General features: G+C 41.3%; 2 protein-coding genes across 7 annotated transcripts; both read left to right on the top strand.

The window, feature by feature from the left end:
- The first annotated feature begins 151 nt into the window (after positions 1-151).
- On the top strand, positions 152-6,745 carry znf148 (zinc finger protein 148). 4 transcript variants are annotated; one of them, XM_077002411.1, is made up of 7 exons: positions 152-392; positions 1,596-2,052; positions 2,238-2,363; positions 2,516-2,639; positions 2,740-2,823; positions 3,001-3,119; positions 3,745-6,745. In XM_077002411.1, exons 2-7 carry the CDS (start codon positions 1,714-1,716, stop codon positions 5,353-5,355), a joined length of 2,403 nt encoding a protein of 800 aa, XP_076858526.1. In that variant the 5' UTR covers positions 152-392; positions 1,596-1,713; the 3' UTR covers positions 5,356-6,745. The 4 variants fall into 4 exon arrangements, with proteins under 4 accessions (XP_076858526.1, XP_076858525.1, XP_076858528.1 ...); XM_077002410.1 differs by having other exon boundaries at positions 152-397; XM_077002413.1 differs by lacking the exon at positions 152-392 and adding an exon at positions 432-1,051.
- A 1,946-nt stretch (positions 6,746-8,691) lies between these two features.
- On the top strand, positions 8,692-23,721 carry slc12a8 (solute carrier family 12 member 8). Of its 3 annotated transcripts, XM_077002406.1 has the most exons (15): positions 8,750-8,812; positions 9,039-9,160; positions 9,709-9,872; positions 10,079-10,225; positions 10,478-10,669; positions 10,795-11,026; positions 16,941-17,054; positions 17,634-17,721; positions 18,378-18,465; positions 19,461-19,607; positions 20,688-21,324; positions 21,403-21,494; positions 21,626-21,743; positions 22,597-22,657; positions 23,104-23,721. In XM_077002406.1, the coding sequence occupies exons 3-15, from the start codon at positions 9,831-9,833 to the stop codon at positions 23,264-23,266; spliced, it is 2,121 nt and encodes a 706-aa protein (XP_076858521.1). In that variant the 5' UTR covers positions 8,750-8,812; positions 9,039-9,160; positions 9,709-9,830; the 3' UTR covers positions 23,267-23,721. The 3 variants fall into 3 exon arrangements, with proteins under 3 accessions (XP_076858524.1, XP_076858521.1, XP_076858523.1); XM_077002409.1 differs by lacking the exon at positions 9,039-9,160 and having other exon boundaries at positions 8,692-8,812; XM_077002408.1 differs by lacking the exons at positions 8,750-8,812; positions 9,039-9,160 and adding an exon at positions 9,188-9,545.
- Positions 23,722-24,175: the final 454 nt, after the last annotated feature.

Genomic DNA, 24,175 nt, shown 5'->3' with positions numbered 1-24,175 from the left:
GGCTTAATGAAGTACACTGGTAGTTGCACAGATATCATGGGGAAAATCGAAAGCAACACCTAAAACAGCCCTAGGAATCATTACATATTTGATGCAACCAATAATGAATATGAAATCAGACGACATGCAAACAGATCATCCCTGTTGTCTCGGGCGGCGCATGACACATCTAAATCCATCTTCTCTCCACCTGCATGAATTCGAGGAGCCAGACAGCTCCCACAATGCACCGCGAATAGCTGCCGCACGGATGGAATGTAACAGGCTAGCCGTTAGCCTTCCAGCTAACCAGTCCCCGTCAACCTGCATAGAAAACTTTTACACGAAGATCATGACTGCTAATTTTGCGTTGCCATCGGCGCTGTAAAAAAAAACCAAAACAAAAAAAACGAGTAAGGTAACGTAATGTAACGCTAGCTAGATAGTTTATAGTTGTAGCTTGCATATAATTGCTCGCTGACTGTTTTAAATTTATCCAAAAAAATCGAGTAGTTAATCGTGTCGTTGTCAAAGTGCAACTTGTCCGTCGTGGCTAACTGACTAGCCGGCTCGGCTAGCCGCGGTTGTGATTTTCCAGGCCTGGAACCCGAATACACGGAGTTAGGCGGCCAGCTAACTGACGGTCAGGGTGCAGTTTGGGGCACGAAGCTGGCTGGTTAGGGGCCCTGCGACAGCGGCGCTGTTTACACTCACACGCCGATTTACAAGCAGAATTAATTCGTGTTTTTTCATAATAAAGGGGGTTTTTACGTGGATTATCCGAGGAGTCTGTGTGGCGGTGCCTATTCAAATATTCATTTGGCGGCTAGCCCAGCCGAGCGGCTAGCTTAGCTGGCTAGGTGTGCGGTTGTGGTGTTCGGGGGAGAGACGGGACACCGACGCCGTGTTGGGACGAGCTGTTAACCGTGAAGGTTTCACACGAACCGAGCTCTCCCAGTAATGGGCTACCTGCCCTTCACTGTCTACACTGCTGGCCAGCTAACGCCACAACCTGTTAGCCAGCCACCTGACTTCGCAAGGACATGGCCTATTACAAGAACATTATTTACTGGTAACATCAGGGTTTTTTTTTTTTTTTAAGTTACACAAAAATTTTTACCAGGGCCCAGGATTAAAATTCCTAGGTAGCTAGAGGTAGGTAGCCTGGTTAACCTGAGTTTTCATGACGAAAACGACATGACTTCGCTGCAGTTGACTAGTTATTTGAAAGAGGACTTGAAACCTTGAACTTACTTTATTTTCAGTGATCCTAGCTAGCTAGATGGCTAATTAACGTTGCTTCAGATGTGCTACCCAGTAAGTAGTAGTTGTTTTTTTCTTCAGCTCTGCCAGCTGTACATGTGACTTCAAAAGGTTTAATATTTGAGATTGTCAAGATTATTGGTCCTAAATGTGTTTCAGAATCGTGTGTGTATATGGGTGTCTTATTTATTAGGGTTCTGTAATAGTGTGCGTTGTCCCTTGTAAAGATCTTATTTTAACTTGTTATAAGCTATTGAATGAAATGACTTTTTTTCTTGACGTAGCCATTAGAAACTGAAGACAGACGTTTTGTTTTTTGTCTCATCTATTTCTGTACATCCATCTTCACTCAGGTTGACAGGAGAGTAATATCCTCTGGGCAACTGTAGAGACTCCTGTCAAGAAAACTTAATACGTCAATGACCGTCAGCCCTTTCCTGGTACGTAACACCAGCTAAATAAGTCACAGAGATGAACATCGATGACAAGCTAGAGGGAATGCTGATCAGATGTGGCACCCTGGGCCTACACCACTCATCAAGAGCCTTGGTGCCATCAGGGGTGGACAGGAGGGGAGGAAGCTTAGCCCTGGCTCTTGGGGAAAAGAGCTTGGCCAACCAACCACTCCTTGCAGAAGATGATGATGAGGAGGAGGATGAAGACCTAACTGGAGGGACACTGTCCTCACATGACCTCATCTCACACGATGAACTAATGGTTCACGAGGAGACCGTGAAGAATGATGCGATGGAACAGTCAGAGTTCTCCCAGCGGCTCTCCCATAAGCTGCCGTACACACTCCACATGCCCGTGAGCCCCTGGACGTCGTAGTGTTTGTGATCTTATGTCACTGGGTCATTCAGTGAATGCCAGAGAGCTTTAACTTTGCTTTTTTGTTGTAATTTCACTATTAAAATATAGATTTCTGTGTTTGACTTTTATTAAACAGTGATGATTTTAGAGTAAGATCTAACATTAAATTGTATTCTTGTCAGGTGAATATTAAACAAGAAATGAAGCTGTCTGACTCACTGATTCTCACTAAGAAAGACAAGAAACGGGGGCGGGACATTACGGAGTGTCACAAAAAAAAGAAGAGAAAGCAGCGATCACCTGCCAAGGTAGCGATACCATCACACTGTAAATCATGGAGATGCAACATTTGATTTACTCTTAATGACCCTGTGTTCTCACTTTTTTGAAGTAGTAAATGAGAACGTTGAAAGCTGAACAAATGTGACTGTAAATTTACATTAAATTATCACCCTGTTAGATTCTCACCATTAATGAGGATGGGTCACTAGGACATCAGAGTCCAAAATCTCACATTTGTGAACACTGCAATGCAGCTTTCCGAACAAATTACCATCTACAAAGGCATGTTTTCATTCACACAGGTAACGTAACCCAATGTACACATGCTAAACATGCAAATCTAAAGTTTGTCTTCATTAGGCCTCTCCCCCATTCTCATCCTCATTTCAAATACACTTACAGGAGAAAAGCCTTTTCAGTGTAGTCAGTGTGACATGCGTTTCATCCAGAAGTATCTGTTGCAGAGACATGAGAAAATTCACACCGGTAAGAAATTACATTAAAACCTTTATCTTGTTTTCAGACCACAGACACCAGTTTGTTTACAAATGGTATTCTGGATATTGCATTATGAATTCATCAAATAAAATTAGTTTTATTTTTATTAAGTGCATAATGTAGAATGGAGGAACACAGAACTGTAACCAATTCTCTTCCCAATAGGAGAAAAGCCTTTTCGATGTGATGAATGTGGAATGAGATTCATTCAGAAATATCATATGGAGAGACACAAGAGGACCCACAGTGGGGAGAAGCCCTATCAGTGCGATTACTGTCACCAGGTTGGGATGATGGAATTCTAATATCTACACTAGTCTAAAGTAAAAAGTCCATGAGAGGATGTGAATTAAAGCGATGTAGTGCTGTGGTCGTACCCAAGACGCGCCTACCTCTGATAAAAGCACTGTAATGCACGGCCTCAAGTGGCTCATTGATTTAATACAATTAGGACAAAAACAATATGCTATAAAATACACCAATGCTCAATATAATTTTTTTTTATTTACAATATTCACAATAAATACTTCACCCTCCAGGCAACATGTTCTACTTTTGTTATTAACATACACAGTTTGAAAACCTGGAACGTTCATGCAGAATCTAATCATTGTGAGTGCCCGTGCGTGCAGGATTTTACAGCTGCTTCTAAGGTGTCTCAGCCAATCAGCTTTTATGACCTGAATTATTCATTTTATAATAGTTGTTCTGTTTTATGAGTTCATTGTACTCTTTGATAATGCCTAAACTTTCACTCATGAGCTCAATAACAAATTCTACTTTTATAGCATTTTTAAAGAATGCATGTGATCCCTGCACCCTTTTGCTTTTAATATAAGAGTGGAGGAGGCGTGTATTTTGGATCTCTGTAAAGTTGTTAATTTGGATGTTTATTCATTTCTTCCTCAGTACTTCTCCAGAACTGATAGAGTCCTGAAGCATAGGCGCATGTGCCATGAAAACAAAGAAAGGAAGGCTCAAAAAGCCGCTGCCAGAGAAGGCCTTCTCCTCGGGAGAGATCCAGAAACCCTTGCGTTCTCCTTCTCCTCCAAGGAGTGTGCCCTACCCAAGAAAAAACGTCAAAAGTCCTCTGATAAAAATCGCACTCCATTCACTGCTGTCGCCGACAGAGTTGTGGAGTGCAGTGGTGAACAGAAGTCGGAAGTCAGGCTTGGCAAGAATGAATGTCTTCCTCTTTACGCTGTGACCACGAAGGTGAAGGATGAGTATGTAGTGGCAGAATATTCTGTTGAACTTCCTGGGTCTTCACCAGGAAACCGGCACCTTACAGGAGAATCATCTGCTGAAGATATCGTCACTCCTCCAAAGTTGGTGCTTAAGAAGATTGCCAGCAAGAAGAATGTGAAGCAGCAACCCTTGGGACAACCCCAGCCTTCTTCCCCCTTGTCAACGTTTGAGGAGGGAAAGGTCACCAGATATACATTTGAGATTGTGGATAACAAGGGCCTATTGGATGTAGAGCCAAGCTCTGACTTGGAGACAGTCGATCCTCTCCAGGGTGGGCCAGCAAAGCCGGTTGGATGCAGCACAAATTATGACGATGCCATGCAGTTCCTTAAAAAGAAACGTTACCTCCAGGCGACCACGGCGAATCGGGACTATGCGCTGAATGTGAGTAGCATTTCTTCACAGCCTTCTGTCACTCAGGCAGCTGTGGCCACTGTCATAGATGAGACTGTTCCTGCCACAATCCTCTCAGAGACTCAGACTCTGAATGTGGAGATCAAGACAAGCCATGAGAAGAATGTTCTTCCAGATGAAGTTTTGCAGTCCCTCCTGGACCACTACTCCAACAAGGCTAACGGACAGCCCGAAATCAACTTCAGCGTAGCAGACACGGAAGTGACTTCCAGCATATCCATCAATTCCTCTGATGTTTCTGAAAGCAGCCCTGCCGAGGCATTGGGAACCAGTTCTCAAGCCCCCACAGCAGAGAAAGCCAGCCTTCTTCAGGAGTACTCCAAGTTTCTCCAGCAAGCATTGGAGAGGACCAGTCAGAACGACAACTACCTTAACAACCAGAGTCTTACGTTTGTGAATGATGGAGCCGGACAGGCGTTGTTTTCTACAGACAAACAATTCACTTCCCCAGGTCGGTTTAGATCAGGCATGAGCTCTCCTCTACGGTCAACTTTGGAGAAGCCCCACTTTGGTCTTTTAGATTCCCAACACTCATTCTCATTTTCAGGGGATGAGACCAACCCCTCTTCTGTGTCTCCCACTGAGGACTTTCTGGACCAGGTGTCATCTCCAAAAAAATCAGACTCTCAGGGCATCAGTCAGACATTTCAAATAGCCACTTTTGACCATAACTTCCGATCTCAGTTCCAGTCATCTCGGTCTGGACTGTCTTCACAGTATAGTGTTGCCAATGGACAGGTCAGCTTAAGAAGTCATGGAGGAACAGACTTCCCAGAATTCCCTCTTGTTAATGTTACTGAAACCAGAACTCAGATGACTTCATCTCCAGATGCTACAAGCAGCCAAACATTTGGCTGAAGAAAGCTATTTAAGATTTTAGTCATGTTAAAAGCACTTTATACTCCTGGTATCTGAGTTCTGTGAATGTAAGCAACAGTTTCTCAGATGATCTCTTTGCAAGCATTTAAGCTGAAGATGTTCTCTTGTTATTTGGTGGTTTTACTAATCATGCACGAGTGAAAATCATTTTACCAAGTACATCTTACCAGTCATTTAATGTTGTTTCTCTACATTTCAAAGGCACTTTCCTTAAACTTTTATTTATACTTGTTTCTTTCAATCAGCACATCTGCAAAACTGATTGCACAGTTTCTCCAAAAGAGAGCATTTACCATGCCAACAGGTACATGCAGATAACTCTTAAATCTTAAATTTGAAATGACCTAAATTCATAATTTTATATAACAATTATACAGCTAAGATATTTTTGCACGTTACTCTAAGGTAGTATGAAAACAGAAGAACGCTCTTAAGGTACAAATGAAATGCACACCTGTTATTTGTGCAGTGGAATAGGTACATAGTTAATTGACATCAGTTTTTAACAGTCATACTTGTATCCATCCATGGAACGCTTATCAGATTTTTACAGAACCTGCATACTGTACAGGAGACCAGCATAGATCTATTTTTGTTGTGGTAGAAGCCCACGCAGGCACTGACAGGAAAAGCAGTAGGATATCAGTTAAAAGGAACTCAGTGAAATTAAAATAATTCATGTTATACCTGGACAGCGTACCTCAGATACATGAAGTAATTAATATGCTAGATGTTAGTTAATGACAGTGCGTTTCAGTAGTTGGACTTGGTTTTGAGAGTAGGCCTACATTTTTTGTGTGCATGTAGTGCCTTGTGCATTTTCAGATGCATATTCCGAATATTCATTTTTTTCTCGACACTGCCTTTCTGTCACTCTTTGTTTTAGACGTGGTATTCAATGAGACTAAAGAAGGTTTTTAGGTTGTAGAAAGTAACCCACTAAATTTGCACTTAGGCCTTATGGGCAAAAAGCCAATGCTCTTTATCCGATGTTTTACATTCAGACCTGAACACAAACGCCCAGCTTGAATAACTTGGTGTAATTCCTCTGAAGCACCTTTCCCCAATCATTGCAATCACATGGACATTTGTACAAGGTCAGAGGTTGAAAATGTCTGGAGCTGACGTCATCCTGTTTTGTTTTTGGAAGCTAGCATGTGGAATTATGAATTTGGAAATGCAAAATTGAGTCTTCTCGGTTTAATCATTGTCTTTATGAACTAAAAGATGAATTGTCTGTGGAATAGTGCGTTTTACATTCATGAACTGACATTTGTGTGTGTTTTGGACGGTTGGAATAAAGTAAGGCTGAAGTGCATGATTTTGATGTTTGGTACAGATGCATATATATAAATATGGTATTTGTAAATGTAGTTATGTTTGTTACATCAGATTTATTAATCATTTAAAAGTGTGCTATTATTTGTTTTGGTTTGTTTGTGAAAATGTCTTAAAACAGTTCTATGACTGGCTGTGTTCTATGAACAGTTCTATGATCAGCTTGATCAACCCCCACCCCCACAGATCTACCACAGTAACATACAAACTACACGGATCAAGATCAGCTTATTTTAAAACCTTACATTCATTTATGTGTATATCAGACAGACACACACACACATTGAAGGACGGACACAATCTTTGTTGCTGTTACTTCTCATAATTCTTTGTAAACATTCCTTATTTTGACAGCCAGTAGACAACTAGTGTCTATTGTTTATTGTAAATAAGATGTATATGTTGAACTGTACATTTTGGTCTATGTATGCTAAGAGTGATCTGGGAAAGTTGGATATTTTTAGGTTCTCTTTGAAATTTTAGGCAAATGTACTCAATTTATTCAGCATAATCCTATTGACTCTGGCTCCACTGAGCAAAGCTCATGTTGCTATTATAGTTTGGGTTTCTCTCTACCCCTCATCTATCTATCTCCCTGCATCTAAGATGAAAATACCACTAGTTAGCAGTGTTTAATGTTTTTTTGAAGTCTTAAAATACTCATTTCCACTGGACGTGTTCTTTAAACACACACATTTTCTATGTAATGTTAATCCATATGAGATCAAGCAGCACTTGATCAACCTTGTATCCATGTTGACCCCAATTAAACACCAATACTTGGATAACCAGGATACTCAGAAGTGCCCCTTAAGTAGTGAAAAGATGCTGAATTGTTTTTAGTCACTGTAACCCTTATGTTGCTGAAAAATCCCCCCCGGTTGATCTTTGAACATTTGAACATCAAGTGTGTATGGGTATTATTTCTTAATTTCAGACATTTTGTTCAGTGGTGTGAATGCATGTCCATATATGTTGATTTTGTACACTGGTTATATTTTTATATGTATTGTGTGCATTTCATTGTAGCCTAATTATTTCCATAGAATACTATTACTTTTATCCAGTACTCTGTTTAACACATGGAAAATAGCGATTTGATCAGATTTGGGTGTGGGTTTATGTGTGTGTCCTGTGTTATGTCTTTACAAATACAAAAGCAAAAGAAATTAGTGTTTTTTAATCATCTCTGCATTTCCCCCCCAACCCACTAACACTTTCTTGTAATTAGGTTTCACAAGAAGACGTTTCGTTGTTACGATTACCTTGAAGCTATTGTAAAATTCCTGTTCTGGCTGCCACATGTCTATAGACTATGTCAATAGAGACGTTCCTTTTGTCAACATATCTTGCTGAATACCAATAATGTGTACACATAATGTGCCAATCAGAGTGTTTATATATATAGTGAGGATATATCAGGACTTTATAGAAGGTGGTGCCAGTTCCAGCAGACATAATTAATTTTTGAGAGATATGTCCATCACAGTTATTAGAGGTGTCTTGTTCTTATAATTTGTTATGGAATTTCCCATCAGTAAAACGACACCTCGTGATATTCTGATGGATTAACAGGCTGTCATTACTAATTCATCTTTTCATAAATGGCCAAAATCTGCTTCAAATAAACACCTTGTACACCAGTTTTGTAGTTGTAGTTAGAGAATGGAGCTGACTTTTGGGAATGGCCCATATCATCGCTGGTCAGTTTCTGACTACAGTTGTGCAGACGTTGGACCATTCATAACACAGCGTCAAAACCTACATTACAGTATGAATGTGACTGCATCAGATTGAATAGCCTCTTAACTGTATACATAAAAGGTGTTTATAATAAAGTGGTGTTTCAAATGAAAGGTCTAGTGAGTATATATGGTGTCTACACAGCATAGATTTGTAGCTAACTATTCTTGTGATTTGAAAGTCACCAGAGCCAAGAACATTCAGTCATTAATGTGCTATACTGTCATTGAGAACATCATTGGCTCTGCTCATCCAACATTTGTTTAATGACGTCCTGCACACGCAGCATGGGGATACTCCAAGAATGAAGATCCATCGCATTGCACCACAGGCTGTTCATAGTAAAGCTAAAATGGTATGTAATTAAAATTTGTGAAGTAAATTCCTTCGTTTCGTTTGTAGTATAGGGTAAATGGTGGCGGAAACTGCACGAGTAACTATGTAAAACATTAATCTTTTATTTAAAAAATAGTCGAAGTATACCTAAACTAATAAATGAATGTTATTTTGTCTAGCTTATTTTGAAGAATTTATTTGAGGTCTCCAGTATAACGTCTGGTGTGTTTTTCTCAAACCTTTAGAAAACAAACTCGGATTATTATAACCAGTGAAGCGAAAGAAATAAATCCGCTTTTGAGGCGTTAACAAGCGCACCTGAATGACGCACATTTATACACGTATATGTTGCATCCGGGAGGCATAGGTAAGGGAAGTGTGTTGTGTTCATATGGACAGCGTTTCAAAAGAGTTTCAACATTGAATTTGTCATATCGGACTTTAGAAAAACTGTGTCTGTTTCGTGAAAAGTTCTAGTTATCAAAGTTTGCTTATTCTCATTGTTTCCATAAGGAAACGATCGTAGTTGGTAAACTGGAAATCTATCCCGTGGAAGTTGTTCTACTACCATATAGAGTTCTGTTAGACTTTTATTTATTTACTGGTGTCGCTTAGTAAATGTTAATAAATGCATGCCAAAGCAGTGGAATAGGTGAAAATGTATAAAATTGTTCTCCTTTGGTTAATTAATAGCATAAAAACGTAACTCCTTAGGAACGACCAGGGTCATGTGACAATTTTCCAGAAACGGAGTAAGAAGTGTTTTTGTGACCATGTCTATAACTAAGTAGAATGTCTACAACGAAAGTTATGCAGTCACTGGAAAACATGTTGAAGTCTTCAAATTGCCATACATCAACAGAAAGACTCACTGGGAACGTTGGTGTAATATATTCTCCTCATCTTTGCTTCAAGGTGGTACAGTAGACTGGATTAGTGCTACATTTAGGGGGTCCCTCATCCACCCGAACCCCAGAGTCTTCAACGTCTTCTCATGTGGCCAATGTAACATTGCTGAAGTCTGGATATAAGGCAACATGAGCTCTCACACACAAGAGTTATTCCATGAAAATGCTAAGGTATAGTTTTCTTTATACATTTCTTTATACATTTTCTCTACACTTGGAGACGCTTTTAGACTAGTCTTCTGTTAAACAGCATAGCTCATTGTAATGCAAGACGATGTTTCATGTTTGTTTTTAGGCTTTAGGTAAAACCTCGAGTTCCTTCATCTCTGGATGTCAGTCGTGTCTCTGCTCTGTGGTCAGGATGTTTTTCCTTGCAGGGTTCTCAGATGCATGTGGAGCCATGGTGGAAGGTGAACCTGTTCGTGTGGGAGCCGGTGCTCTTCGGCACGTGGGATGGCGTCTTTACCACGTGCATGATCAACATTTTCGGAGTCGTGCTGTTTCTACGCACCGGTTGGCTTGTAGTGAGTATGTTACAAAACAGTAGAGGCTTCCTCCTATGGAGAAGCAGTGAGAAACTATTGCATAGAAAACATGTACTGCTTAAATAACAATCTTCCTAAAGTGCTTTAGTTATTTTTAATGATGAAGTGGTTTTTTTAAACCATCACTGGGATATAATTTTGGAGTCATGTATTCTGTGTGATGTTTCTGCATGATGTAACCGGTAGAGAGAGACTGTTCATCACAACCCTCTTTGCTTGTTTTTTTGTCAGGGTAACACCGGAGTGTTGCTGGGCATGCTACTGGTGTCACTGGTGGTGCTGGTCGCTCTGGTGACAGTGCTGTCAGGTATTGGAGTGTGTGAACGCTGTAGTGTTGGCAGTGGGGGTATTTATTCAATGATCTCCACTGTTCTCGGAGGGAGAATAGGAGGCACTGTTGGGCTCCTCTATGTATTTGGACAGGTGAGCTGTTGTCTATGTATTTGGACAGGTGAGCTGCTGTCTCTATGTATTTGGACAGGTCAGATGCTCAAGCACGGAGCATCTGTAACCAAGGCATTATGGTCTTGATCTCTGTTGCCTCTCAGTGCGTGGCTGGGGCCATGTACATCACAGGCTTTGCAGAATCCATAGCAGAAGTGCTGAGCGTGCAGAGTGTGTGGGCTGTCAGGGGGATCTCCGTGGCTGTCCTGCTGGCCCTGCTAGGGATCAACCTGGCTGGGGTGAAGTGGATCATCCGGCTGCAGCTGGTCCTTCTGGCCATCCTGGCTGTCTCCACATTGGACTTTGTTATTGGGACCTTTAGCCACTTGGATCCAGGTATGAAATTAGTAAATTTCCAAGCAAAGCATTCATGTAGTTTACAGGTTGGTATAGCAAGCTTTAAATCAGCCCCTCTCGTGTGTGTGTGTGTGTGTGTGTGTGTGTGTGTTTATTAAGCGGAAATTTGATCATTTATTAAGAAGCAAGTTTTTATCTCCATGGGCAATCTCATTAGAAATGGTATATATTTAATGTTTTTATTTAGTAATGTATCTTTTATATTGAGCTACAACCATTAGTTCATTATTTAGCTAGAAAGATTACACTGGTCAACACACAATTTATTGTCAAATTTTTTTAGCTGATTTTGTACAATTTTTAGTTGCTGAATCCAAAAATCACATTGGTTTTGCTGCATCAGGTCAGCTTTTTGAGCTATAGCCACACCATTTTTTGCTGGTGATCAAAATGGCTTCAACCAGAAGATCTTGCAAAAATAAACCCAACGTATCCTGCTACATCTGTGGCGAATACACCATTGTGACTAACAGGAATCCAGTCACAGGTTTCATAAAGCGTGCTTACCATGCCTATTTTGGTATTACACTTGGTGATCAGGATAAACCTTGGGCACCGCACATGGTTTGCAAAGCATGTACCGAGTGTCTGCATCAGTAGACCAAGGGCAAGAAGAGTTGTCTGAAGTTTGGAATTGCCATGGTTTGGAGGGAGCCAACAAACCACGGCACTGACTGCTACTTCTGTGCAATTGATGTGACTGGGATCAACAGAAAGAACCCGCGCAGCCTCAAGTATCCTGATCTTCAATCAGCACGTCGTCCTGTAGCTCATTGTGATGAAATTCCAGTACCTGTCTTTGGAGAACTTCCTGATATTAGTGACGAAGATTCCTCCAGTGTTGTACAAGATGAAAAAATGGATTTTGATGGTGATGCTCCATATCCTTTTTCCCAAAATGAGCTAAATGATCTAGTTTGCGATCTCGGCTTGTCAAGGTCCTCAGCTGAACTGTTGGCATCCAGATTGAAGGAAAAGAATCTCCTGTGAGGGAGGAATTGGTGCCTTGCAGAGCAAGGAATGTCATCGACAACCCTCTGGTGGATAGAAACAGGATACTCTTCCCACCATCAAACAGTTTACCAAAGCTCTAAACAAGAATGGTGACTGTTTCACTTACTTGTGCCAGGCTTTCCCAGGATTGACCATAGAGAAGTTGAAAGCTGGAAACTTTGATGGTCCTCATATCCATCAGCTCATCAGAGATCCAGACATTGAGAACTCGATGAACAAAATTGAACTGGAAGCATGGAAGGCTTTTGATTTGGTCGTGAAGAACTTTCTTGGCAACACCAAGGCCAGCAACTACTCAGAACTTGTCACCAATATGCTGACTGCTTTCAGAAACCTCGGATGCAACATGAGCATCAAAATGCATTATTTATTCTCACATATGGATCGATTTCCTGAGAATCTGGGATCAATGAGCGATGAGCAAGGGGAGAGATTTCATCAGGACATTAAAGAGACCAGGTATCGGGGACGCTGGGATGCAGTCATGATGACTGATTACTGTTGGACTCTGAAGAGAGACACCCCCGTCGCTGAGCATTCTAGGATTTCCAAAAAACGGAAGTTCAAGCCCTAAATTTCCAACAGTGAAGATGTAACATGCAATTAACATGTACATACCTTTACCAATGCCCACTATAACATTCAATTCTTTAATAAATTGTATCTGAAAACAATTTCTCTTTTAGAAATCTAATTTGGATCAGAAATATTGCTAAAAGTCAGCCGATAATGTCACAAAATGTAATCCATTTAGACAGAATTGGATTTTTAACAATCTATCACAAAAACTGACCTGATTGAAAAAAATGGATGTCATTTTCGGATTCAGCAGTGCAAAATTGTCCTAAATCAGTTTTCAAAACATAGACAATTTACAAAAAATATTTTTTGTAACCCTGTGTTGTAATTCTGACTGTGGTCTGCTGAGAGTGCAAACTGAGGGATTTTCTTTTAGATACATTTCCTTGCATTCATCTTGCATTTGCATCCTGAGTCCAGTAGGTGTTGATGTGGAGCTGCTTGGAATATCTTTAAAGTTCTCTTTTAATTACATTTTTGTCAGTAATATAGTTCCATTTCACATGAGTCACACAGTCCTTGTCATTTTGGTTCCATATTTCACCGCACTGGATGTGAAATGACAGAAGCACTTTCTCAGCTTGAGAACCACAAACAGCCGTGTGACAACTGCAGCCCCTTTTTGGCATACATAGTGTCCCATTTTAGCTGCCATCAACAGAGGAGCAACAGAGCAAGGCAACCTCTGGTTTCACCAAAGACGCAATGCAATTCAGACAGCTCTGAATGGCCTCTGAAACAAGCTGGATGCTGCTATGCACACACTCCAGCATGCTGGGGAAATGAATCAGAATTCACTTAATGGCTTCTGCTTCCCTGCAGTGTGAAAGAGGGCTAATTCCAAATAAATCGAATTACCAGCAGATTGAAGTTGCTGCGTATGAACAAACTAAATGTGAAGTGCTGCGTTTTGACTTTGTAGTTACATTACAAAAATTGTCACTATCTGAATATTATGCAGCCTTTTTATAGAGTCTAATACAAGTGTGAGAAGAAACTGACGTCCGTACAATGTATATGAACTATTGAGATGTACACGTTTGGCTATGTTGATATGTTATTATAAAGGTTCCTTTCAGAAACAACCTTAGAACAATAGATCTAAATAAATTGTGTGAATGAGACACAAGGCACTATTTCTAAACTGAGATATACTGGGATTATTAAAATATGGTCGTACTTGAGTGTTGTAATGAATTAGTATAATAAGAGGATTCATCTTCTTTTATTTCCTTTTGCACTGCTGATGAATGTAAGGGGAATGGATGTGCAAATTACCTCTCTTCTGTGTGATATGAGCTCATTTAATCAAACTATTAGAACAGAAGCTACATCTCTACAGAGGGTGTGGGCGTTGACTTAAAAGGCTTCTTCTGCGTGCCGTGTGATGTTTACACAGGAGTCTTGGGTGCTGCTCCAAGCTAAAGGAAAGGACTGGGTTCTACAGGACGGGGCCAGTATGTACTTTCACACTGGCCCTTCAGGAAGTCCACCCCAGCACTTCCTGTTCTCTTGATTACTGACTTCCTGTTCAGAATGTAGAAAATGCTTCCATTCTCTGTGCTTCTCTTTCTTCTTTCTCTCTCTCTCACTCTCTCTTCTTATTCTCTGTGCGCCCTGACCCCTCGTGTTAGGATGCAGTAAAAGGTGAACACTAAGGTTTTAAAAACTACAGGAAGAGATTTAAATCACTCTTGAATTCCTTAGAATGTGAAACATTATTCCCTTGGCTACTGTTGCTGCTCCTGGTGTGTGTGTGTGTGTGTGTGTGTGTGTGTGTGTGTGTGTGTGTGTTCCTCTCCTCTGGTTCACTCCTTTATGAAATGGGACTTGTCCCAGGTTGAGTTGTTTGGGTTGGTATAGTGAATAGAAGTTCCTCGTTTTTTTCCAGGTTTTTCCAATTAGACCTCATGGCAGTGGAGTGATGTCACAGCTGGCACCGTGCCAGTGGGTTCTGTGTCAGGCGCCATGTGGGCCACGTACCTGCTGGCGGCCGGATAAGGGAACTGCCACACGGGTGTGTTTGCCGTTCGATAACGCTGATGATCACATGCTCAAGGTCAGGCAGCCGGCACAGTCGCAACAGAAGAACTTCCCTTGACCTTACTGTAAAACTCTCTGACCACTTGACCTTTTTAGCCAATACTGTGCTGCTACAAACCAAATTAATCATTTGTTGTAGAAAGCTCAGTTTGGTAAAAAAATAAATATATAAAAAATCAAAAGTGGGTGTAGTCAGTCATAGAATGAACCCCACTGTGAACTGCTGTCTGCACCTAGTAACTTTGTGTTAAATCATACCTAAAATATTATGGCTGGAAAGGATGAGTAAGTTACAAGCAATGTCCTCCTGAGATCTTTTCTCAATTTCATACCACTGCAATGAGCACATTTGTTTTAGGGGCCAAAATGAGGGTGAGATCAGACGCTCTCAGACTTTGTCTCCTTCAGTGGAACTTTTTATCCTCTTCTTCACATCCCCACAGACATCTTGGTCTGCAGTATCATCTGCAAGTCTGCAAGTGTGTTGGGCAGTGGATTTAATTTCAGTAAAAATAAGTCCTGTTACTTTTGTGCTTCATTATTAATTGTATTCCTCATGCTGCAGATTGTATGTCTGCAGCGGGACATGCAAGATACTCCACTACGACGGCCCGGCATGGACCGGAAACTCGTATGCGCTCATAGTTTTTGGTTTAGGGTGTTAACCGGGCTCACCCACATACTTGGCCTGGAACAAAAGAACAGGCAGGAAGCAAATCAGAGCCCTCTGCTTGAAGTCTCCACATCACCACTTCCTGGTCCCCGACTTCAGATGAGAAGGGCTCTCACTATTAATAGCTGTGTGCAGATTTGAGCTGGAAAGATGTCCAGGAGGGTAGTAGTCACTCTCTTTGTCTCTGTCTGTTTCTGTTTCTGGCAAGTAGGTGGATATTTTTGTTTTGTTTTTAGAGTCCATATATGGTTTTGTGACTTCATTTTCACCTAAAACAATACCATGAGGGTGTATAAGCCACGAGACAATCTGAGATTACAATGGTTCATGGATTTCTTAAGTCTGAAGTTCTCAAGAGACTTTTAAATTATGTAACACATTTAAATATATCAAACATGCAATATTTGAAATGACAGATTTTACAGTTTATTCACAGAAATGCTGTAGTTTGTATTACAACAATGACATTGGCTAAAATATTGCATTTTGCAATCACATTTTGTTCCACGTCACTGTGATACTGCTTGGAAAATTTAGAAATGCTGTGTAAAGTAATGTATTTATTTTTACTCTATTTTTATATTTGTTAGAGAAAAGAAATTGTGCCCATGGATTTTGTTTTCATATATGTAGGTGATCTCTGGATGTCTGCCATCCCAAGCACATGACTGTCTCATCAAATCGCCGGCTTTCATCTCTGCCTTGTTGTCTTCTCTTTGCTTTCTTTGCATCTGTTCATTTTCTCTCTTGCTCCTGCTACAAGCTGTGACTTGGAAGCGTAGCAGTGCGCAGGGCTTCTGAAAGGGTGGCGACTTCCTTTTGGAAAAACATGTCATTAATCCAAGAGAACACATTCTTTCCCATCACAAGATAACCAAGAGGGAAATGGTTCACGCTCCTGCTTAACCAAACCTTACAAATCTCTCTCTCTCTCTCTCTCTCTCTCTCTCTCTCTCTCTCTCTCTCTCTCTCTCTCTCTCTCTCTCAATCTCTTTCTCTCATATTCTCTTGTTCTCTCTTACTCCTCCCTGTGATAATTGTCTCACCGCTATTCGTTTTGAGAAACACCATTTAATAGCATTCGGTATGCTCAAAATCTGTCATTGTACTGTACGTGCAGGGTGAGGTGAGTCTGACCTGCTCGACACAGTGTCTGTCCCAGCAGTGTTTGTGTGAACGCTCCTCTAGCGCCTGTTCGTGGCTCGTTTCGCTTGCCTGTGAACACACCCTCTCTTCAGCCAGGCCATCACTGCTGTTCAGCTTGGCCCTTGTTTTTGGACAGCGGACTGAGGATGTTGCAGGCTTCTTAGTGGAGGCCTCTAATTCAATACCAATATAAAAATATGACCTTCTAAAAAAAAGAATCCAATACCAATATAAAAATATAACCTAAAAACAATCCAATACCAATAAACAATTTGAAGAAATATCTTAATGTCTATAACAAATAGTTAGATTCTGTTGAGATTCATTTGTCTTATAAAACTGATTTATAACAGTGGATGTTCTAGCATGTAATAACTAAATATCAGCAATCGTTGCTGAATGTGGACATTTGTTCTGCTGTGCATGTGTTATTTTTAGAACATGGCTTCATTGGCTACTCTGAGGAGCTGCTGTGGAGGAACACGCTGCCAGACTACACAGCTGGAGAAACTTTCTTCACTGTGTTTGGAGTTTTTTTCCCAGCTGCTACAGGTACCTCTGCTGGGCTGTATATTGTCAACTTGCTTCTAACAGCAGATTAATCAATGCCTCACTGCTAATAGAAAAAACCTAAATCTCTTTTCAGTGTCTCACAAGGATTGTAGCATAAAAATATTGTAATGTGGTATTAATGAGTTTAAACACTTTGGAGACCAGGCTGTTGTAAGACTCACATGCTGAGCTTATCAAACGGCCTGTACCACTCAAAGGACATATGCCATTAATCCGATTTAAAATGCAAATTAACCATTGCTTTAGAGGCACTGAAATATGTCAAATTGTCTTTTTTTTTGTTGCCTTGTATATACTAATAGATGTATTTATATGCATGGGTTTACACAGGAAGCATAAGCTGCTGTTTGCTTCCTCACATGTTTCTTGTCTTTAGAAATGCCACCACACACAAGACCATATTTTAATCAGCTTCTATTGACTGCCTGTAGAGATAATCCTAATTAAAAGCATTTTGTCTGTGATCAAAGACCTTTCCATATTTATTAATCATTGTCGTGTGCGTGTGAATGATCGCATGTGCTTGTGTGTGTGTGTGTGTGTGTGTGTGGTGTTAAGGTGTGATGGCAGGGTTCAACATGAGCTCAGATCTTCAGAAGCCTGAACACAACATTCCTCTGGGGACACTGGCTGCTGTCTTCACCTCGTACGTGCTTGAATACCTCAGAATATCTGATCTTCTAGTCTGCAGTTTCCTTGTACATACATTACATGTTCATTCCTCTGTATTTCTTCTGATGGTTAAACCTAAATCATTATTAAATGTCTACTTGTAGTTGTTGGAAGAACATACCATGTACTTACACACATTGGCTAGCTCTACTGCGGCTTCATTTGTAGGAGAATATTTACAGAATATCTCATCTGTTGCCATGCTGTTTGTTAGCTCCCTCTACGCTATAACACTGGTCAGTACCTAACCGCAGAATCATTGCTGACCAGATCATGTTTACGGAGAGGACCGATCTCAAAGTGCCTTGTTTTGGTATTAGTGTATCTGTCTGCTGCTGGAGTTTTTACACCTGCCTATGCTTCTGCCAGGGTAAATGTGACCTGGCATGCAGACAATTCCAGCCAACAGCTGTTGTGGTCAGAAATGAGACTGCTGATGAATAGTTAGAGGATAGTTAACACAAATTGTGCAGAGCAAAAGACGTGCTGCAGTCTGTAACTGCACATGTACACTGCCTTTTTAAAAGTATGGGATGGATGTTTCTTTACGTTTTCAGACTTAAGTGCTCGAATCAGGGGTTTGTTTCATAAAGGCAACCCTCATGGGCTGAGACTGTGGGCTTTTTGCAGGTGGTTCCTGTATCTTGTCTTTGTATTCTTGTTGGGAGCTATATGCACAAGAGACGCACTGCGGTACGACTTCTTAATAGCAGAAAAGGTAATGTAACCTCTTCACTGTAAAGCTCTAGGGTGATTTGTGGTGTCTGTTTTTTAAATTGTGCATCAAACATCACCTATAGGCTTATAGAAACTAACAAATGAATTTCAGGCAGTCACACAATTTGGTCATTTAGTTTCCATTCCTTGTAATTGAGGCACAAAGTATACAACACACTGTGATTTCCTAAATGGTATAGCCAAGGTTGATGTAAACGCTCTCAGAAGGCTGCCACTCTGCACAGTGTGATCACAGACACTGTTTTGGCACCACTTTCCTAGTGTATAATGGTGAAACAACAGGAAATATCTTACTGTCCAGTAACCTACAGTTTGCAGTAACTTAAAAAGCACGCTTTCTAGTCATGTGTATTAACCAGTGCTGAGTGCTGTTTTCAGGTTCAGGTCTCCCACATTAAAGTTAATTATATTCCTAAAGATCTCCAAGGCACAGAAGGCTGTCTGAGTTCACACTGCGTGTGTTGTAAATGGCACGAGACCAGCTGGGATGACTGCTGAGGTCAGGGTGCACCTTGGGCGTGGGCGTCTGCGGGCCTCGCCCTCTCTGGCGGCCACGCAGCTGTTCCTTGGCTGGGGTCGCCATGCCGACCTGAGCTTCTCCGAGTGGACGACCTGCAGTGCGATAGCACATGCACATGCTGGTTTAGGGGAGGGGGTAAAACTGTGAAGTGTGAGTTAAGGTTTGCAACCTTATTGCCCCAATAGACTTTTATTTTTGTTATTGTTTTGTGTTCGTAGTTATAAAGATTTCTAATCTTTCAGGAAAATTTATTTTTAATGATTCAGTGATCAATTTAATTTCATGTAACAAAATGGGTTACTTTGGGGTTCCAGTGACTGGCAAATATTCTTTTTGATTTACTTTGGTCTGGACACTTTGTTTGTTTCTTTCCCTGCTGGCTGAGCATAGCTGTGTTGGGTGGAGTCCTGTGCACTCTCTTCCCCTATGTATTTGTTCTGTTCTTTTTTTCCCAGGTCTCCTTGGTGGGTTTCCTGTTTCTGCTGGGCCTCTACATCTCCTCCCTGGCTTCCTGTATGGGTGGCTTGTACGGGGCACCCAGGGTCCTGCAGTGCATTGCCCAGGAGAGAGTTATCCCGGCTCTGACCTTCCTGGGCCAGTGGGTGGGTATACAGATTTCAGTCAGAGGTGAAAGTCAAGCATGTTATGATCTCTGAGGCAAACACTTCAGCACATCATCATTTTGCAATGCATTTTACCCAGGTACAGTCCAGATTGCTCAGCAATTTAAACGTTTCTTGTAGATTAGAAACGGAAAGGAAGCAACTTTGCATGCAATAATTGTTTTGAATTGTCATTAATTTTATTTTTACATTCTAGACTTGATGCAGGTGACTGGGATACACTTGTTGCCATGGGTCATCACTAGCATTATTTAGGGTGACAGGCAGGAGTGTAGGTGCCCATAAAGAGGAAGACTTGCTAATTATAGGATATGATAGTAGCCATCTAAAACACCTGTAAAGGGCAGACAAGGTACAAGTATGGCTTTATAAATGCAGGACTTACCCTTGGCCCTCTCTGACCCTTCTGTGTGGACTGGAAACGGGCCCTAGACATCTCGGCCTCGAATCAAAGTCCCAGAACAAAAGCAGGAAGCATAGCCAGGGCTAGCCCAGGGTGGCCTGCTTCCCTGCCAGAGAGAACCAGGCGCAAGCTCACTACGCCAATCACACCTCAACCAGGAGGGCGGAGAGAGAGAGAGGGGGAGGGAGAGAGATAGAAACAGAGTGAGAGAGGGACAGCGAGACAGAGGGAGAGATGGACAAAGGGAGAGAGATGGAGAGATGGGTGGAAAGAGTGAGAGTGAAAATGAATGACTTAGGAGATGTTCTTAGAGTTTAGGAGAGATGTTTTCTCTGGGATGTTTTGGTTGGATGGTTGAACTGTGTTATTTAACAGTACGTGAGACTCACTGAGGGCGGGTGCATAAAGACTCTAGTATGTTCATCCACACGGTCTGTTCTTATCATAGATTCTCATTAATTGAAAATGCATCTTAAAATCTAGTTAGGCATTGCTATAGCTTGCCAAAGTTTTTCAATGCTGAATAAATAAAATGTGTGTGTTCCTCAGTCCAGTCCTGTGATCATTGCTTCTTCAGTTCCTGTTGTAGTTAATCCAACATCTGTTTCTGGGAGTATGTGCATTGCATTCATGTTCTCCCGCCTGTGCCTTTACAGAAGGGTCGCAACAAAACACCAGTGGCAGCCATTTGTCTCACTACCTTCATCTCCATGGCCTTCATCTTCATCGGCCAGGTCAACGTGCTGGCTCCCATCGTCACCATCAACTTCATGCTGACCTACAGTATTATCGATTACTGTTACTTCTGTGTGGCTAAAGGCTACGAACTACAAGCCAAGCAGAGGAAGCCCTTGGCTGAAAACGTCAGTTCGAGGAAACCCCTGGTGACGAGCAGTCACCCGTGCTACGGCAGCAACAGCGCCATGAACAACTCCAGCAACGGCACACTGCTGGAGTTCACCAAAGACATGAACCAGATGTTCCCACTGCCTACTGCAGACAGTCCAGAAGAGAGAGCCTCCAGTACCACAGCCAGGGCTCAGGGCAAGAGGGCAAGAGTTCCTGCTAAAGAAACCCTGAGCAGCAGTTTCGGGTTGCATTTGAACAACAATAGCTCTGTAGAGAAAGGAGCGGATGAGCGGGAGTTTGAGCAGAGCGTTGGCCCGGATGATGAGACCTGCAGCCAGGACTGGCTTATGGAGTCTGAGGTACACAGTGAGAGGAAGCAGGCCCTGCCTACTGAAGACCCAGTTGAACTGGATCAGATACCAGGAGAGTCCACAGAAAAGAATGGTGAGTTACAGAGAGCTCTGTTCTTCAAATGACGAGGATGTTTTTGCACTGGTAAAGCATTTCCCAATGTTTTTACAGACCCGAAACAAAATCTGGGAGGTTTGGAACTTGGGCCAATCCCAAATTCCTTTTATGCCAGATTCTGCAACCATTGGGTAGCATTATTTGGTGTGAGTGAGCTCTTAAATAAATGTTACAAAGTTGTTATGATTTAAATGAATTTAGATTATTGCCAAATGAAATTAATTGCATGTATTTCTTAACAAGTTGTGTGTGTGTGTGTGTGTGTTATGGTTTGCAGGCTCTGGGCTCTGTTGTGATCATGTTCATCATCCAGTGGGTGTATGCCTTGATGAACATTAGTGCTGCTCTCCTCCTGTTCCTCTATATTGGGAAAGCAAGCCCTGGTCTGCCAACAGGTAACCGTGGGAGACGGTCATGGGAATCTGATGAACATCCACAAATGTTGAAAATGACCACAATATAAACTTATGTAACAGCTTTGTGTTTGAATTTAATTTGTTGTTTAAATATTTTGCTTACAGTAATTTTAACATTGTTAATCATAGTGATTTCATAGTTTTAAAGTTTAACTTGACTGTTTCCGTTTTAATATTTTGTTATTGTAAAATAGCTGGAAGCGGTTTGTGTCCAAGGGCTTTTATACTTCAGTGTGATGATGAGATTGCTAAAGGCTCTTTTGCACTTCCCTTGGTTGTGGCTTGGCAAACTCTGTGTGTTCTGCAGCTGCTCTGTGGGATTTCAGGACGAGTTTGATGGGTGGATTCAGTAGCTGTGTGTCAGTGCTCTTAGCTGTTCTTCAGGGCCACGCCTCCTTAATCTGCTTGCACGCCGCTGTCCGTAGTAACAGAATCAATATACGCATTAATGAGCCTTCGACACCAATCGCCTCTCAGCTGCTCTTGCATGCCCATTTTCCTGTTTCCAATAAATAAAATTCTACCTAATGTATCCTACTTATTGACAGGTGCCATTGTAATGAGATTCAGTTGTATTCCCTTCTCCTCTCCCTGGTTTTAATGCTGTTGTTGATCAATGTATACTTCTTACTACTGTATACTAACCCAGCCTTTGTATCGAGGCAGATGCGTATATATCTTACCTTGTGAGACATAACCTACTTCACACAGATCTTCTAATTTAATTTAAATAAGAGAAAATATATTCAGTGACAGGCTTTGTTCTGATTAACTGTGTTAAGGTTGGACTTTTCTCTGGTAATATTAATGTATTGTTTTTTCTTGCTGACAGGTGCAGCAGCACACTTCAGCTTTTTCCGATGGATTAAGAACTCTCTGAGTAGCCTGAGCAGGTAGAGTATGATTGATTAAGAACTCTGAGGTAGTGTATGATGAATTGAGAACTCTGAGGTAGAATGTGATGGATTAAGAACTCTCTGAGGTAATGTATGATGGATTAAGAACTCTCTGAGGTAGCGTGTGATGGATTAAGAACTCTCTGAGGTAGTGTGTGGTGGATTAAGAACTCCCTTAGGTAGAGTGTGGTGATGAGGTTATACAAGAGATTTGACTCCATTTTGTTCTTAAACTTTTAAATATTTTACTGATTTACCTCTTCATTTGCTTTCAGTCATTAAGGCAATTTTTAATGCCAAATTCTATTAAAAAAATCTGACATGTTGATGGAACAGAAAAATAATTTGTTTCTTTGGACTCAGTGTTGATTACAGACTGCACTTTTCTCCAAGACTCTGCGTTAATACAGAACTTGATGCCACTGAAATGTTCTTCCTTTTAGAGGAACACCGGCCCTTCAGGACCAGATTGTGGTGACACCTGCTTTGTCAGAGGTTGGCATGGAAACCAAGCAGTTGACAGAGGAAAATGCGGACTTTGCCTTCCGAGACCGTTACCATCATTCATCCATTATCACCACCACAGACAAGATGGTTCATCCGTAGCTCAGATAACAGACCTCAGCCCTCTGAACTGGTCCTGAGAATGTGAGAACTGAGTCAGGGTCAAGTTTTTTACGTGATCCTCAATCAGCACTTCTGCTTTGGCATGAGTGTATGAATATCAGCAAATATTTAAGATCCTATAGAATTACATGAATAGCTGTGCATAGATCCAGACTTTAGTGTCTAATGAGAGCAATACAATTGAAATTCGAATTCTGTTTTTAAACAGACTGTGGTCTGCAATCTAAGTGCAGATGGACAGAGCGTGTAACTGATGAGACATTACAGCATAGCAGCACAGTTTGACTGTTTCTTCACTTGTGAGTTTTTGTTATTTTTCATTTAGTATAATGCTGCTTATTTCCTGAAAAAATGAAGTATGCTATGACCAGAACAAGTGAGCTTAAATTTGTTTAAATTGAAGTGCAATAAAACTTGTACAAACCTATCCTCATGACGAATTCAGTACGTGCAGTCTTTCTTGGTTTTATATAAAACAAACACGTGTGTTTTGGTAGGGTCCTTAAGCAGTGATTTCAGTAAAGCAAAACGTATGTGTTAATTGCTTTGCTTCTTGTTAAGACTGTGCTCAAACAAACTAGGCACCCCCAGTGTGGTTTAGCATCTTTTTTGCGGGAAGACGAAACCAGTGGCCAATAGCCTACTAAACCTCATCACACTCGTTACACCACGTCCAAAATGTGTCCTGTATACTCGGGGAGAAACGTCGGGTCTCTCATTCATACAAGCGTGAATTTGGAGTGGAAGAAACGTGTAGGCAGTCACTTTATTTGATATGCACATTCACTTAATATGGTAGTTGAGCCATTAAGTTTCGACAACAGCCATACCAGTAACTGCTGGGAGAGAGAAACTCCATTCTTTCTGCCGTTATTACCGAGTAAACTT

This window comes from Brachyhypopomus gauderio, chromosome 4, assembly GCF_052324685.1.
Source record: "Brachyhypopomus gauderio isolate BG-103 chromosome 4, BGAUD_0.2, whole genome shotgun sequence".
Lineage (NCBI taxonomy): Eukaryota > Metazoa > Chordata > Actinopteri > Gymnotiformes > Hypopomidae > Brachyhypopomus > Brachyhypopomus gauderio.
Note: the sequence above shows the minus strand (reverse complement) of the source record. Positions and strands in the feature narration are given on the sequence as shown.

What these genes read in the sequence shown, in the direction of transcription:
- znf148 (XM_077002411.1), top strand. Translation starts at nt 1,714, where the DNA reads ATGAACATCGATGACAAGCTAGAGGGAATGCTGATCAGATGTGGCACC. An exon ending in CGTACACACTCCACATGCCC is followed by an intron (nt 2,053 to 2,237) that starts GTGAGCCCCTGG and finishes TATTCTTGTCAG; the next exon opens with GTGAATATTAAACAAGAAAT. An exon ending in GCATGTTTTCATTCACACAG is followed by an intron (nt 2,640 to 2,739) that starts GTAACGTAACCC and finishes ATACACTTACAG; the next exon opens with GAGAAAAGCCTTTTCAGTGT.
- slc12a8 (XM_077002409.1), top strand. Translation starts at nt 9,831, where the DNA reads ATGAGCTCTCACACACAAGAGTTATTCCATGAAAATGCTAAG. An exon ending in TCCTCTATGTATTTGGACAG is followed by an intron (nt 10,670 to 10,794) that starts GTGAGCTGTTGT and finishes GTTGCCTCTCAG; the next exon opens with TGCGTGGCTGGGGCCATGTA. An exon ending in ATTGGGTAGCATTATTTGGT is followed by an intron (nt 21,495 to 21,625) that starts GTGAGTGAGCTC and finishes TATGGTTTGCAG; the next exon opens with GCTCTGGGCTCTGTTGTGAT.